The sequence below is a fragment of the Megalobrama amblycephala genome, unplaced genomic scaffold (assembly GCF_018812025.1).
Source record: "Megalobrama amblycephala isolate DHTTF-2021 unplaced genomic scaffold, ASM1881202v1 scaffold370, whole genome shotgun sequence".
NCBI lineage: Eukaryota > Metazoa > Chordata > Actinopteri > Cypriniformes > Xenocyprididae > Megalobrama > Megalobrama amblycephala.
The window spans coordinates 327,799-342,629 of record NW_025953349.1 but is presented as its reverse complement, the minus strand read 5'-3'; the positions used below and the strand labels follow the sequence as shown (position 1 = coordinate 342,629).

General features: G+C 36.7%; 1 protein-coding gene across 5 annotated transcripts in view; it reads right to left on the bottom strand.

The window, feature by feature from the left end:
* LOC125261202 (rho guanine nucleotide exchange factor 26-like) overlaps nt 1-14,831 on the bottom strand; it is a 55,516-nt gene that overhangs the window by 27,756 nt on the left and 12,929 nt on the right. For all 5 annotated transcript variants that reach the window (XM_048179804.1, XM_048179807.1, XM_048179803.1 and 2 more), the window contains 3 exons: nt 11,345-11,490; nt 1,346-1,402; nt 356-516 (listed from right to left, as the gene is read on the bottom strand). In XM_048179804.1, coding sequence (XP_048035761.1) covers nt 356-516; nt 1,346-1,402; nt 11,345-11,490 — 364 coding nt within the window. The remainder of the gene's footprint in view (nt 1-355; nt 517-1,345; nt 1,403-11,344; nt 11,491-14,831) is intronic.

Sequence of the window (14,831 nt, the reverse complement as noted above, 5' to 3'; positions counted from 1 at the left end):
GGACACTTAATATTCAACAATATTATTGATTTAACTACACTGACACTATTGGATGAGAATTTAACTTAGCTGGACAATGACTACGAGTGCACAAGCGCTAGTTATCTTTCTTATATAGCATTCGTCCTATTGTTTGTAATTTGCATCTTGGTTCTTAATATCAAAGAAAAAAATAAAAATAAAAAATATCTATATTGAAATAAGATTTTCGTCACATAGCCCAAATTTACTCTCCAATAAACTTTTCCAAGGTGAGGTCCCATCCTATATATCAGCATCATATCAACAAACTGTCAGAGCAAGCAGAGATGTCTATCAGCAAACATCACAAATTTATGTAAGAGACAGCTCTTACTTTTTGCTGGCCTCACAGACATCAACGATGTTGGAGAAGAGATGGTGATGGTCTGTTTTGTTAATGGTCTCGCTGAGCTCATTTGAGTTCTTGAAGAGGCGAACGAGGATTTCCAGACTGTGTAGGTAACTGTGCTCTGATGAGATGACCTCAAATATGGCCTGAGGGAGAGAAACCTTTTTTAGACTTTGCATTTCACCTGTCTAGTTTTAATTACAACAGATACCATGCTCATATCTCTGAGTATCTCTCCTAGCTGACAAAAAGTAGGATAATAACAGGTGACAGTTGACCCGGAGCTGAAAGGAACTGATTAAAATACCAAACATATCTGACTTATCTAAAAGGCAATGAGAATTTGAGCAATTATCTCTTGCAGTGTACTTGCCTTAAGCTCCTCTGCTGAAATGCTCAGTGAACATTCCTTACAACAATCATTTAATAAAAAAGACATTAAAAACAGTAATATTGTAAAATATTACTGCAATTTTGAAATGGCTATTTTCTAATTTAATATATTTTAAATGTAATTTATCCCTGAGATAAACTGAAACAGTGTAACAGCCTTTAATGTGCCTTTTGATCAAATTATTGCAGCCATGCTGAATAAAAGTTTTACTTTCTTTAAAAAAAATAATAATAATAATTAATTATTTAAATTAAATTTTACTGGCCCCAAACTTTTAAGCAGTAGTGTGAATAATAATTGATCTGGAGCTCCATAAGTAATTTCTATCGTACTGTTCTACTGCCCCTTGTCCTTCTTGATTGTCCTTCCAGCCTATTGTCTTTGGAGAAAATATGAGAGAAAAGTTCAGGGATACACCTATGCTAGCCAGATTTTAATGGTTTATTCAAACTGGCAAGTGATAGGCTCCACAGAAGCAGCAATACTTAAACTGAAATAATCTGTCTTTTAAAACTTTTTGATATGAGCAAGACCAAAAAAGAGAGAAAGAGGAAGTCAAGAAGGCTGACAAGGAACTTTACCTCTTGTCTCTTTCGTTCTTCTTGGCTTAACATCTCACACTTTCCACTTTTTTTAACCTGGAATAGAGAGTTGAGAATAAGCATCTCAATTTGACATGAAAATGATTTATACATAAAGGACACTTTGCAGAATGCATTACACTGAGTATGAGAGGTAATGTTCAACATCTTCAACGAGTTAGGACAGATTGTTTTCATACACCTGAGTTTACATCAGGGGTCCTCAAATAGCGGACCGCAGTCTGGTTCCTGACCCTGGCATGGTTTCAACTGGACCGCGAGACATAATGACAATGGTAGCACCATTTGCCGTTTCTAGTTTAAAGTGAGCAGTACAACAGACCAAAAGCACTCAGGGTCATTTATGGTAATGATATTTCGAGCACTATATTCTCTAATCTTGAGACAAACTTGCTTCATTCAAGCCCTTTCCGTTCCAGGCACATTGTCTCTCTCTCCTGCTAAATACGATAAAATGCCATATTAAAGGGTTAGTTCACCCAAAAATGAAAATTCTGTCATTAATTACTTATCCTCATGTCGTTCCAAACCCATAAGACTTTCGTTCATCTTCGGAATACAAATGAAGAGCTTTTTGATGAAATCTGAGAGCTTTCTGTCCCTCCATAGACTTTTGCAACTGAATCTTTGACACTTCAAAAAGTTCATAAAGAGATCGTAAAACTAATCCATAAGAATTGAGTGGTTTAGTCCAAATTTTCTGAAGAGACTTGATCACTTTATATGATGAAGAGATTTAATTTAGGCTATACCTAAATACAGAAAGCTGAGTCTTGGACTTGAACTCTACAAATATTGCTGCATTTTTATATCACAACATACTGATATAATGATATATCGTCACACCCCTGCAATACGTAACTTCTGCTATTTATTTTTCAACATTTTATTCAAACATTTTCTCCAAAAAAATACTTTACAAATAAAAAATTCCAAACATAAAAAAAATTAAGTGGCCAGAATTAAAAGGCATAAAAAGCAATACAAATGTCCATGATGTCACACTGATTTTTTCAGTTTTGGACTGAAAACAGCATTTGCTTACAGGTGTGAATCTGAAGTCATAACTGTATTGTATTCTTAACTGCATGAGTTCATCCATCAGATATTTTAAATAATCGATAACTGCTTTAAACGCTTTGTTTGTAACCAAGTGCAGAGAGTATGTTTGACCCTTGCAGCTCCAATGGATCTTTGAATCAACGCAACTCATTTCTCATTCTTTCTCACTCTCAATCTTTCTGTGTAAAACCAACCACTCATGATTAACACTGGACTTATTAACATGGTTATACAGTTCAACATGGCTCTTACATTACATGGCATGGAAGAGAAACAGTTGCCAAGTGCAGTTCCGTTCAAACAGGGCAAGTTTGCAGACAATGCAGTTGCGAGTGCAGAAAATTTGCAGGTGTCAGTTCGGTTATAGAATGCTCATCAATGTGACATTTCGGCTTTATCATACACAGACCAATTTTTCGAACTTGAAAATAACTTGCCAGTGTGTCAAATCTAAAAAAAAACCACATGGACTCATGTCAGCACCAAAAGTTGTAGAGCAAAAGCACTCTCAGCCTCTCTATGGCTCTATTCACAACAAAGATTATCTCAAACCTTATCTCTAACCAGATGACCAACACCCTGAAATGGACTCAGAGAAAGGAGAATGTGTATGCATGCTCTGTGTATAAAACAGCTTTTCAAAATGTGCACGTATGATTTGTACTGTATGTTATTCAGTACCTATATGTGAGGTTTTAGGCATGTGTGTGTTAATGTTGTTAGTGTAGTATTAATGTTTGATGCTAATCAAAGAAATCGTATAGATTGTGTATGCAGCTTGCCAGTGTCGATTTGAGTAAAAACCAACTGACCTAATTGCTTGTCCTCCTATAAGACACCTGAGGCCAAGTAATCCAAAGTGCAGTGAGATGTTTTACATTTTTACAGTTCACTGTATTTCAGTAAGACATCAGACAAACCAAAAGTAAGCAGCTGCTTTTACATTTTAAAACACTACCGTGGTGACACATGTTATTTTTATTTTATTGTTTTAACTAGTTAAATGATTACTTCACTTTCAAATGAAAATTACCCCAAGCTTTATTCACCCTCAAGCCATCCTAGATGTTTATGACTTTCTTCTTTCTGATGAACAAAATCAGAGAAATATTAATAAATATCCTGACAAATCCAAGCTTTATAATGGCAGTGAGTGGGATCAATGAGTATGAGCTGAAGAAAGTGCCTCCATCCACATCCATCCATCATAAATACAGCTCCGGGGGGTTAATAAAAGCCTTCTAAAGTGAAGTGATGCATTTGTGTAAAAAAAAAAATCCATATTTAACAAGTTTTGAAATTAAATATCTAGCTTCTGCCAGACTGCCTTCTGTATTCTACTTACAAAGAAAGTGTAAAACTCTCTCAGTTCAAAATGCTTACACTACGTCCAACGACTTCTATATTCAATTTATGGAAAAAAAAACTTAACTGACGTGACGTCACATTTACGCTTTCTTCGTAACTTGAATACAGAAGGCGGTCTGGCGATAGCCAGATATTTTACTTCGTAACTTATTAAATATGGATTTTTTTTTTTTTTTTTACACAAACGCATCGCTTCACTTCAGAAGGCCTTTATTAAACCCCTGGAGCCATGTGGAATATGTTTATGATGGATGGATGTGGATGGAGACACTTTCTTCAGCTCATACTCGTTGATCCTCGCTCACTGCCATTATAAAGCTTGGATGCATCAAGATATTTATTAATATTTCTCAGATTGTGTTCATCAGAAAGAAGAAAGTCATATAAACCTAGGATGGCTTGAGGGTGAGTAAAGCTTGGGGTAATTTTCATATGAGTGAACTACTCCTTTAATTTGTTATTGTGATGGCTAAGGCCACACTTATCAAATAATAAATGACTTTATTTCAATTGTTCTAGCCTTCTTTCTTTTTTTTTTTTTTTTAAGAAATTGATTCGTTTTGTTTGACGGATTAATTGTTTTTCTGCTTGTTTATAAATTTTTATGCATTTATTTTGTTTCTTTAATATTATTTACCCAAACCATTTTGTTAACGGTGCATGCTCTTTATGCACGCATATAATATCAAAGAGCGATAATTCGTTGCTAGAGTGCATGCTAGTGATTGAATAAAACCAAGACAAAGATATGGGTTTAATATTGTTTCTTTATTTAATTGTTTTGGATAATTGTGTCTTACCCGTGGTTCCGCCTTGATCTGTGACTGCAGCATGGAACAAAGGCCTGTTATTAAAAAGAGTGCGGCATTTCCTCATGTCCTTTATATATCCTTTGCTGGGAATGATGGGAAATGTAGTTTTTTTGGTTACCATATGGGTTTGGGATTGTTTGTTTATTTGAATGTATTTTTGTAAAGTTTATTTTTGTGTTTATTTTCATCATTGCTTTATGGTGAATGTAATTTCATGTTTATGGAGTTTATTTGTATTTATTATATATTTTTCGAGGTTTGAATTACTGAATGGAGATAATTATAAAATGGTTTAGTCCATCTTGTTAAATGCTTCATCATTAAACGTTGACTGTGTTTCTATACTTTATTTTATGCTTTTCTTGGACTCTGTTCTTGGCAGTAATTATTAATTTATCTTAGTTTAATTTTGACTTTTCCTCTTCCTATTGTGTGCAACAATAAAGGCAAACAAGTAATAAGTAATGCTAACATAAAACTCACCCTCCAATCCTAACCACCCTGCTCTGAGTTGAACTTGAACCCCAATCGCTGCTGGCAGGCGAAGTAAGTGCACTAAAATTGATGCTAAACACCACATTCTCTAGCGGTCGTTAGTGCGCAGTGGTTTACCTGCACAACTCTCACTAGCTGGCCACTGTTACACACGCAACGCGAGAGTGGATGTCTGTTTATCACAGCTGACGTGCAACAAAATAATTCTTCACGAAAAATAAAGCGCAGATGATGAACAAACGACAAGCAAGTACAAAAAATGAACGAACAGTACACAAGGGTAAATACAAACAAGAGTTTGTTGTTAGTCACCAACAGCACAGTAGCTCCAGACATTCAATGACACTCAAACCCAGTGTTACTCACATGTGAACTGGAATCAAAGCAGCCTCCTTGTCTGGCCTTCCCGCTTAGCTCTCTTCAATGCTGGAAAGCTTTTCTAATATTAACGTGGGTCCTAAAGCGCTTGCTCTGTCATTAACCTTCATTGCAGTGATATTCTTTTGAGCTCTTTTGCATTGTGTCTCATCTCTTTTTCTGCAGTCTTTCTTCAAATCTCCCTCTTGCTCATTCTTTCGCCTCGACCATCATACGCCCCCTAATACTGATTAGCTACACGTTTGTTGTTGGTGTTGGTCAGACTAACTTCCAAGCAGTGTTTTTGAAATATGGCTTACCCCACCTTTAATGGAAAGAAGTCTGTTTTATGTCTGTTCCAACAGGGAATGCAGTTGGGGGCAAACTTATTTATATTAAATATAATTAATCTTTGTTAAAGCTACAAAAGTGATTTTCTCTTTGTATTTTGTTGTTTGATTAACATTAATGACACAAACAGCAGCAGGAATATTAGGCTGCTATCACTTTAAGACCAAATGCACGGATCCAATATAATGATATGCATCCGTTTTCTCAATTGTTCATGTTCACGTAAGTCAGAAGCAACTATGTTTGCAAGGATAAAGGATACTCACCAAGATGGGCATTTTTACAAAATTTTGCATGTATGTGTCCAATCAAGCAAATATACATGAAAGAGAACGGAATTCTGTGTTGCTGTCTGTGCTGCTCTGTGAGTGCGCACAGAAAACCGAAAACCAGTTCCGAATCGAGTTTTATTTCATGTCTTCTTGTGCTAGAATGGTTTAAAGTTGCTTGAATGTTGAAACTTACAGGACCTTAAACGTGCAAATGATGAAATTTTGTTCTATCATGATGAAAATTTGCAATTAATCCTAAAATCACGCCACGTTTCGAACTGTGGTGCCAACTACGATCCCTATACTTGACATCGCACATCCAGTGATGTGATTATTGCGGATACACAAAACGATATATTGTGCAGCCCTAGTGAGGTCTCTGTTGGATTAATCATTAAAAATAATGAATAATTGTGTGTCTGAACACTCCAGCTGCAACATAACATACATCAGCCTGATTGTAGAGCGTTGTTTATGATATGCAAAGAGCCTGATGCAATTATTCAGTTAGTCAGGGAACAAGCAGGAATTTCATTAACTGTTAACAAGTCTGCAAACTTATATATGAAATAAAATGTTTATACTACAATTATATGTTAATATAAAAGTTTATTATATATCGAGAACATGGTTTTTACGTTGAGTAGAACCTGAGCTAATCATTCAATAAGTTAGCATCACGTACTGTAACAAGCTTAAAAATTACCATTTTTAACTAATTTTGTTATTTGAGTAACTTATTCAATAGTGTTGTTAATTACACCAAAGCAATAGCATCCTAAAGTTGACTTTTTAGATTAGGTTTAAGTTAACAGATGCTTATGGTGCCTTCAAGTCCTCCAGGGCTTTTCACACCTGTCCTAGCCCTCAGATTCTCTTCGGTCATGACCGAAAAATTTTCTTTTTTTAAACGTTAAAAATCACAACTTCATTTTAATGGTACAAAACTTGGTGACTTATATGGCATTTGGAGTGTGAACACAAAAAACAATTGAGGGCATGATTCGAGCATGCTAAGTGGTCATAAAAAAAAATAGTAACACTCGTTGTCTTCAGTCAAAAATGACTGACCATACAAAATGAATGGGAAATCGACAAAAACAATCTACAAATCAGCCACAATTCTGAAAAAAGTACACAGCGGTAAAGGGGCGACACTCTAAAACATCGAGAGTGTGATATAGATGCACCCACTCACACACATACACACACACACACACACACACAAACACACCAATGAACCACTGTCTGTAATACAGAGCAAAGTTTTGAGAATATGTGAAATCCATTCAATAATTCAGTCACAATGCAGGAAAAGCTCACAGCAGTGAAGGAGTGACACTATAAAACATCAAGAAATAAACACCCATTCACACACACATTACACACACACACTTATGAACTGTGCACTTGGAAGTACAGGCTTGTTGCTTTGCATCGTTCTGAGCAGTTGTTTTTTGTTTGTTTTTTGTTTTTTTGCAGGAGCTCTGTGTCAAGAGCATAAAAAGTAAAAAATTCACGAAAAAAAGTCACGTGGCATTTTTTTATGAATTCTAAATAAAAAAATGGAAAATGCTTCCTTGCTTTCTCTTTCTAACATCTCCTTGATGGTGCTAATCTGCCTTCAAAAAATTATTTTAAAGGCCTAGACTCTATTTTAACCTGAAATACTATTGAAAAATAGTGAAAAAATACTAGAAATGTTTTTTTGTATTATTTTCAAAGGGAAAAAATTTATCATAATTATTGCATAAATATCAATAACACGTTCATATCGCAGATGAATCGCCTTCGATAATGAACGCGATATTGCGTGGCTTGACAGTGAACTACGGCTCTGTCTATTAAATGCCGCTCCATTTGAAAGCAGGTGATGGCGATTTAGCGGTAATCAGGGAACCGGCTTTACTGAAGAAATGCGCGTGACAATCTCATGCGATATATCGTGCAGCCCTATCCCTGTCTGACACAACAAATCCTGGTCTTGTTTACCAGCAACACCTCACAACTCCTCAAGTTCTACAGAGCAAGAAAGGGGCTTTTTATAAAAAAAAAAAAAAAAAGAAAAAAAAAAAAAGTGAAAGACCTTTTTAAGCTTGATAATTTTTAAGCTCAACCATGCTGAAAAGTTACCTTTCAATCATAGAAAATGTAGATTTATCAGAACCTTTTGGCATTTCATTTGCAGGAAGATGAAAACAGTGTATTTCTCAAGTGTACACAGTCTGACAATACTGTTTTTAGAAAGATGAACTTAGACAATGCAACATGTGTCGTATATTTCAAGTGTTCTGGGGAAAAACGATAGGGTTTGGTGAAAAACAAACCAAAATTGAATGTATTATTTAACGAAAATACTGACCTTGGCCATTGGGACTTCTGTGATGTAAAATAGGGATGCTCATAAATAACATAGGACAATATGAATATGGAGCATATCGCCAAACACGATTTGTTTCCTTAGGACACTTTGAGTCCTGAAGGATGAAAGTGTGGTATTTAACATATGTAACAGCTGCAAAGCGTCCAATGTGTAAACAATATGATTTCCGCACTAAGAAAAAAGTAGACAGCTTTTTCGTCTATTTGACTTAATAATATTCACCCATAGACTTCTGCCACAGATTACAGAAACGAAAAGGAAAAAAAAAAAAAAGCCACTCAAAAGGAAAGTCATTTTGAGATTAGAGAACAAACATGAAAGACAAATAGTTAACTGGGACAGTAAGAGACAGAAGTAGGAGTGGTGAGAAGTCTGATAACAACTCCACCCAGATAACTCTAGTCCAGATTCCTGTACAAAGCTGTCAGGGACACTTCAAAGGATGATGTAACGTAACATGACCTCAAAATGTGTACCTTCCTATCTCTAAACACCTCTCCCTCTTGCTGGAGAGAACTGAAAGATTTCTGAGAAACCAAGTAAAACGAAATTAAAAGCAGTTTGGTACTGGGGTTTTGCCACCATTTTTCCATGGAATATGGGTGGCAGACAGCAGCAGAGAAGTCTCATGACTCTTAAGTCATTTATGATCAAATGGTCTAGTTATTGTAAACATCTGCGCATTACAAAGGAATCCAGCCAAGCCACCAAGTGCTTTTCATACATTTTGTAATTTCACAATCCCAAACCATCTTAACTCTTTAAACACTTATTCTGCACACTTTAAGGCAGCAGTACATCCTCCAATGACTAAAATTCTCAATTACGCAGTATGTCAGACTGTCTTGCATTCTTTATTTGCACGCATGTGAGAGAAAGAGTGAGAGAGAGAGCGCTATCAGCAAATCAATGGTGATTTAGGCACCTACACACTAGAAGTGCTAGAAGAATGCTGTAAATAAATATCAATGGGAATGGTGCATAGTAAAGACGAAAAGTGAAAATACGACTGTCTGCAGTCCAATTAACTTTATTTACATTTAGAACAGCTCGTTCCATGTCCTGATAAATGAGTTTATGCAATATGCATTCTTGAAGTGGCAGCCCTTGTGTGAAGCCCTCCTTTGTGTTAAAAACTACTCAGGTAAACACCTGCCAGTCTACCTGTGCGAGTCAGCTGAGCAAGAATGCAAACAAAGTATCCTTTTCTTTTTCTTCCTTTCTACTGTCTTGTTTTCTCTGTAATACTCATGTGCCACTAGTTCATATCATGGTAGAGGGAAGTACAAGCACGTCCACACACATAAATGCAGTCCAGGCCACTGACGTTCCCTTAGCAGCAGAGGCTCGCAGTGTGGAGCCAGGCGAAACAAGACTTAAGCCTCTGCAGATGATCCAGAAAGTGGCATCTGTTCTTCAATCAGCCAAACTTGTTGTTCCTTCACAACAAGGCACAAAGTCACTCTCCAAAACCTTCACTCTCTCTGCTCCTTTCTGGTGGAATGAGCTGCCAACCTCCAACTAAATTGCTAAGAGCATCACATCTTTAAAAAAAGCAGCTAAAGACACCTTTTCCGCAAACACTTATCCACCCCACACCTTTAAAGGGAATTGAAAAAGCAACTTTTCCTTAAGCTTTTGATATATAAGAGGTCATCGCACAATAGGAATATCCTGAACAGAATCAGAACTGAAAACTTCCTTGTTAGTCCAAAAAAAAAAAAAAGCTTACATTGACACCAGGCCCAGTGAACGACTCGTCCCGGAACGTGCCTATCTATGACAAGCGAAACGCCACCTCCACAGAATAAATCAATGCCTACTTCATCATTGCAATGTTAGCCCCGCCCACTGGCATGTTAATGAGATGACGAGAAAAGAAGAGCGATACAGGACTAAAAATAACATTACCTTTCAAAGGATCCTAATGCTAGGAATATGCAATAAGGTCAGCCGCAAAAACAACTCAGTCCATGCCTTTTCAGCGCTAATTTGCACTGCGAGTCTTTAGTAAATCCTGATAGTAGTTCTTTAAAGCTGCATGCCCTCCTGCCAAAACCAACAGTACACCACACAACCAGAGATCCCTCATAAGCCCATTTACTCCAACCGTTTCAAAACTGCTTATACCGCTTATACACTTTCCCCTCTTCTTTTCGTACACTTTGTTCTTTCTTTTTTCGAGTCACTCTACATTCTTTGAGTTTCTCTGATTGTTTGCCTAAATAGATATTTTTTTCTGCTTTGCCTCCTACACTCTCCATTTTTATTTCTTTCTCTCTTTCTAGCATTCTAACATTATTTTGCTCATTCTTTCTGCTGGTGGTTGTTGGTTCATAACAATGATACAGTTTGCTTTTCTCTCAACATTAGCATTACAGCATTCCTGCTTAAACATTCCCAGATATTAGTAAACAAAAACACTGGGGACAGAACACCTAAGTGGAAAATATCATTAAAGCCCTCCAAACTTGATAACGTAATTCCATAACTGGAGTCACTACACTGTTTTATCTCTCTACATTTTTTTAATTTTTCCATGAGGAAGAATTATCCGTTATTTGCCAAGGAACTGGAGGCTTGCCAAACCATTCCCCAATGGACACGTTTATCCCAGACCACTCTCCTTCTATTTCCCTCCTACATTTGGATAAAAACCACCTGCTTTCATTTCCTTGCTCTCTGTGAAGCAAAACTGAGGCTAGAGCACCCAGCAAAACAGAGCTGGATGACATTTAAGATTCCAGAATTCCCAAATGCTGCCACAGCAGAGTATGTTAAAGTTCATAAACAAATATCCATTTGTGTACCACTGTATGTGTCCATCAAAACTCAAAAATTTTGAAAGGTGTGCCTATGTGCCTCCATAGCTCCTTACCACACTAAGTTGACTCCATGACGTCCGGATGGGTTTGTATTGGACCACAATGCCTTCATCTGGCTGAGGTTGTTTGGGCTCAGTATCCTCATCAGAATCATTGTGCAGGGCTTTCTCTTGGTAATTCTGGTACAGAACTTCATCCTCTGAAACAACAAAACAGTAATTTTGTAAGATTGTGAAAACATTCCTAGAAATGACCACCTTATGGCACAGTCTAAACTACATATTTCACATACTTAACATACTATTTAACATGCCTGTGACCAGTTTGCACAGACATGAATCTATCTTCTGTGTTTCATCTTTAAAAATGTATCAAATGTAAAATTAAAATGAATGCGTTTTAATGCACTGGTTCATAGAAATGATTCTCTGCTTCATTTGAGTCAATTAGCATATTCAACACTAAAACCGATTATATTGCCGACCTTTACAGGGCTGTGTACAAATCTGTCTCGAGTTACATTCATATGTGTTTTGAAATCCTATTCAAATTGCATTTCTGGAAATCCATTTCATTCTGACTGCTCTGATTGGATTGTGCGTGGTTTATGTGACTTTCTCACACCATGTAAAACATAAACATCAGACGGTGTTATAGGACACATAATGAATGAAAGTCAATGCAGAAATAAGGTTGTGTTGCCAAATGAGCAAGAGCATGTTCTGTTTACATGAAGGAGTCGTCACATGCTGCTGGTAGCGCATCATTTATAGCCTTTTCTCACAAAAACTGGAATAGTTAAACTTATCATTTTGGTGGTGGACTGTAATCCAGAAAGGTCCAAATGAAAATCATTTGTGACAACTGGAGATTAACCCCAACATTAGTGACAATTGGAGATTAACCCGAAGTCAAAAGCAAAAGACTTCGGACTGCGGACTGGCTACAGAAATTGAAATCTACAGGTAATGCTGATACACACTATACACATAGTCACACAATGCTGATGTTTTTAACAATTTGAGAACAAAGTATAACAATAATAATAATAATTAGCATGGTTTGACATGATCCAAGCTAAGCGATTGTTAGATTTAATCACCATTGGCAGCGCAATTGTAATACTTTTTTTCTCAGTTGGTCAGAACAAAAGAGGCAGACTTACTTGCAGATGACAATTTCTAGTGAAAATTCTTATTTTGGTCATACTTCTAAGACGTAGAATCTGTGATTCCAAAATACATCATCCATATGATACATACACTATGATACATACTACTAGGCATATATCTAAAAAAAAAAAAAAAAAAAGGCATCTGAACAAGTATATATCTCATATCTGCTGCTTTTGTTTTGACCAAATGAAAACATAAATGTTTTAAAATAAATCACGTTACTGACGTTTAGATCTAATGATTGCTCAGTCAGATCAGATCACATATTGCAAATTAGGGCCTGTTTACACGTGGTCACTTCATATGTTTTCTCTGATCAGATAGCTATGTGTATTTGTAAAGACCAGGGCTGCATCCGAAAACTTGGGCAGCTGACTTGCCTCTCTGTCTTAGCAGGCAATGTCTTTTTGCGTTTGCGCATGATGGTACCTCACGAAACAGATTTCGAACAGGCTTCTGAGGCAGCGTTACTTTGATCTTCAAAAAAAATAAAATAAAAAAATTGAACGAGCTTTGGTAATAACCAAGTGAATATTTAATTACTGCAATAGCAATTTCGCACTAGAAATTACATTAAAAATGGAAAACGTTCGTCAAAAATGTACATTTACACAAAAACTGACCACAAACCGCATCTTTCAGACACCATCTTTATTTTTTAGCTCAGCTTTCATGGAATGGAACGCACAGGGTTGTGGGATATCAAAGGCAGTGAAGGATACATCCAGAGATGTGCTGCATGCGAAATCACATATTGTCTGAGTAGGCACTACATTTGAATTTGAACTTCGTGACCGTTAAAAAAAAGTATGTTCAATATAGCATGAATGTGGGTAGTATGAGTGAAATTTGGACGTACTACATCCGCCATGTTGTTACTGTCATGTGACCTACCAGTGTCAGCTTAACTGCCATTAATAAATCCTCTCCTGTGGCCTCATTGGATAGTAAAGTGTCCAGTGAATGTGCACTTCAGAATGTCGCCGGAAGTAGTAGGTTATATGGACACTTTTCGCCTACTGTTATAATTTACTGTTATATTGAATTATATTTTGCCTTCTCTTATAAAACAGCATTTTCTTCAGTGTAAACTCTAAAAATAGATCAATCCAAAACAAATGTTTCAGACAAACATGTTAAAGATTAGCTGATGGGCTGTCAATTCATTAAATGATAAGCCGTTTTCCCACAAAAGCAAAAAAAAAAAAGGCCTCAGGCGTTTTTCAATGGGGATATTTGGCCCTACAAGTAACTATTTTGTGTACCTAGTGTCAAATAGCTTTAAGAAAAGAAATGAGGGTAAATTCCAATAAAAATACACACTTCTGTCAAAATGTATGCAGTTGGCACAGGTAAAATGATAAACAAAAACAAAAAAAATTCCTCACACATTAACACACACATTCCCTTACATTTTCAGATTTGTCTGCATCGCATAGTGTCTATATATGAACCCGATTCCAAAAAAGTTGGGACACTGTACAAATTGTGAATAAAAACAGAATGCAATGATGTGGAAGTTTCAAATTTCAATATTTTATTCAGAATACAACATAGATGACATATGAAATGTTTAAACTGAGAAAATGTATCCTTTTAAAGGATGTGCGGCTCGTGACGACACATTGATGTCTTAAGACACGAAACGATTGGTTTGTGCGAGAAACAGAACAGTATTTATATAATTTTTTACCTCTTATACACCACTATGTCCAACTGCATTCATCACTCGATTCGTGAGGTCTGATCGCGCTCTGACAACGGCAGTGATGTCTCGCGCTCATTGAAGTATATGCGTGACACATCACTGCCTTTGTCAGAGCACAATTTAAAATCAAAAATAAGTTGATTTTAAATTTCATGGCATCAACACATCTCAAAAAAGTTGGGACAAGGCCATGTTTACCACTGTGTGGCATCCCCTCTTCTTTTTATAAGAGTCTGCAAACGTCTGGGGACTGAGACGACAAGTTGCTCAAGTTTAAGAATAGGAATGTTGTCACATTCTTGTCTAATACAGGCTTCTAGTTGCTCAACTGTCTTAGGTCTTCTTTGTCGCATCTTCCTCTATATGATGAGCCAAATGTTTTCTATGGGTGAAAGATCTGGACTGCAGGATGGCCATTTCAGTACCCGGATCCTTCTTCTACGCAGCCATGATGTTGTAACTGATGCAGTATGTGGTCTGGCATTGTCATGTTGGAAAATGCAAGGTCTTCCCTGAAAGATACGACATCTGGATGGGAGCATATGTTGTTCTAGAACTTGGATATACCTTTCAGCATTGATGGTGCCTTTCCAGATGTGTAAGCTGCCCATGCCACACGCACTCATGCAACCCCATACCATCAGAGATGCAGGCTTC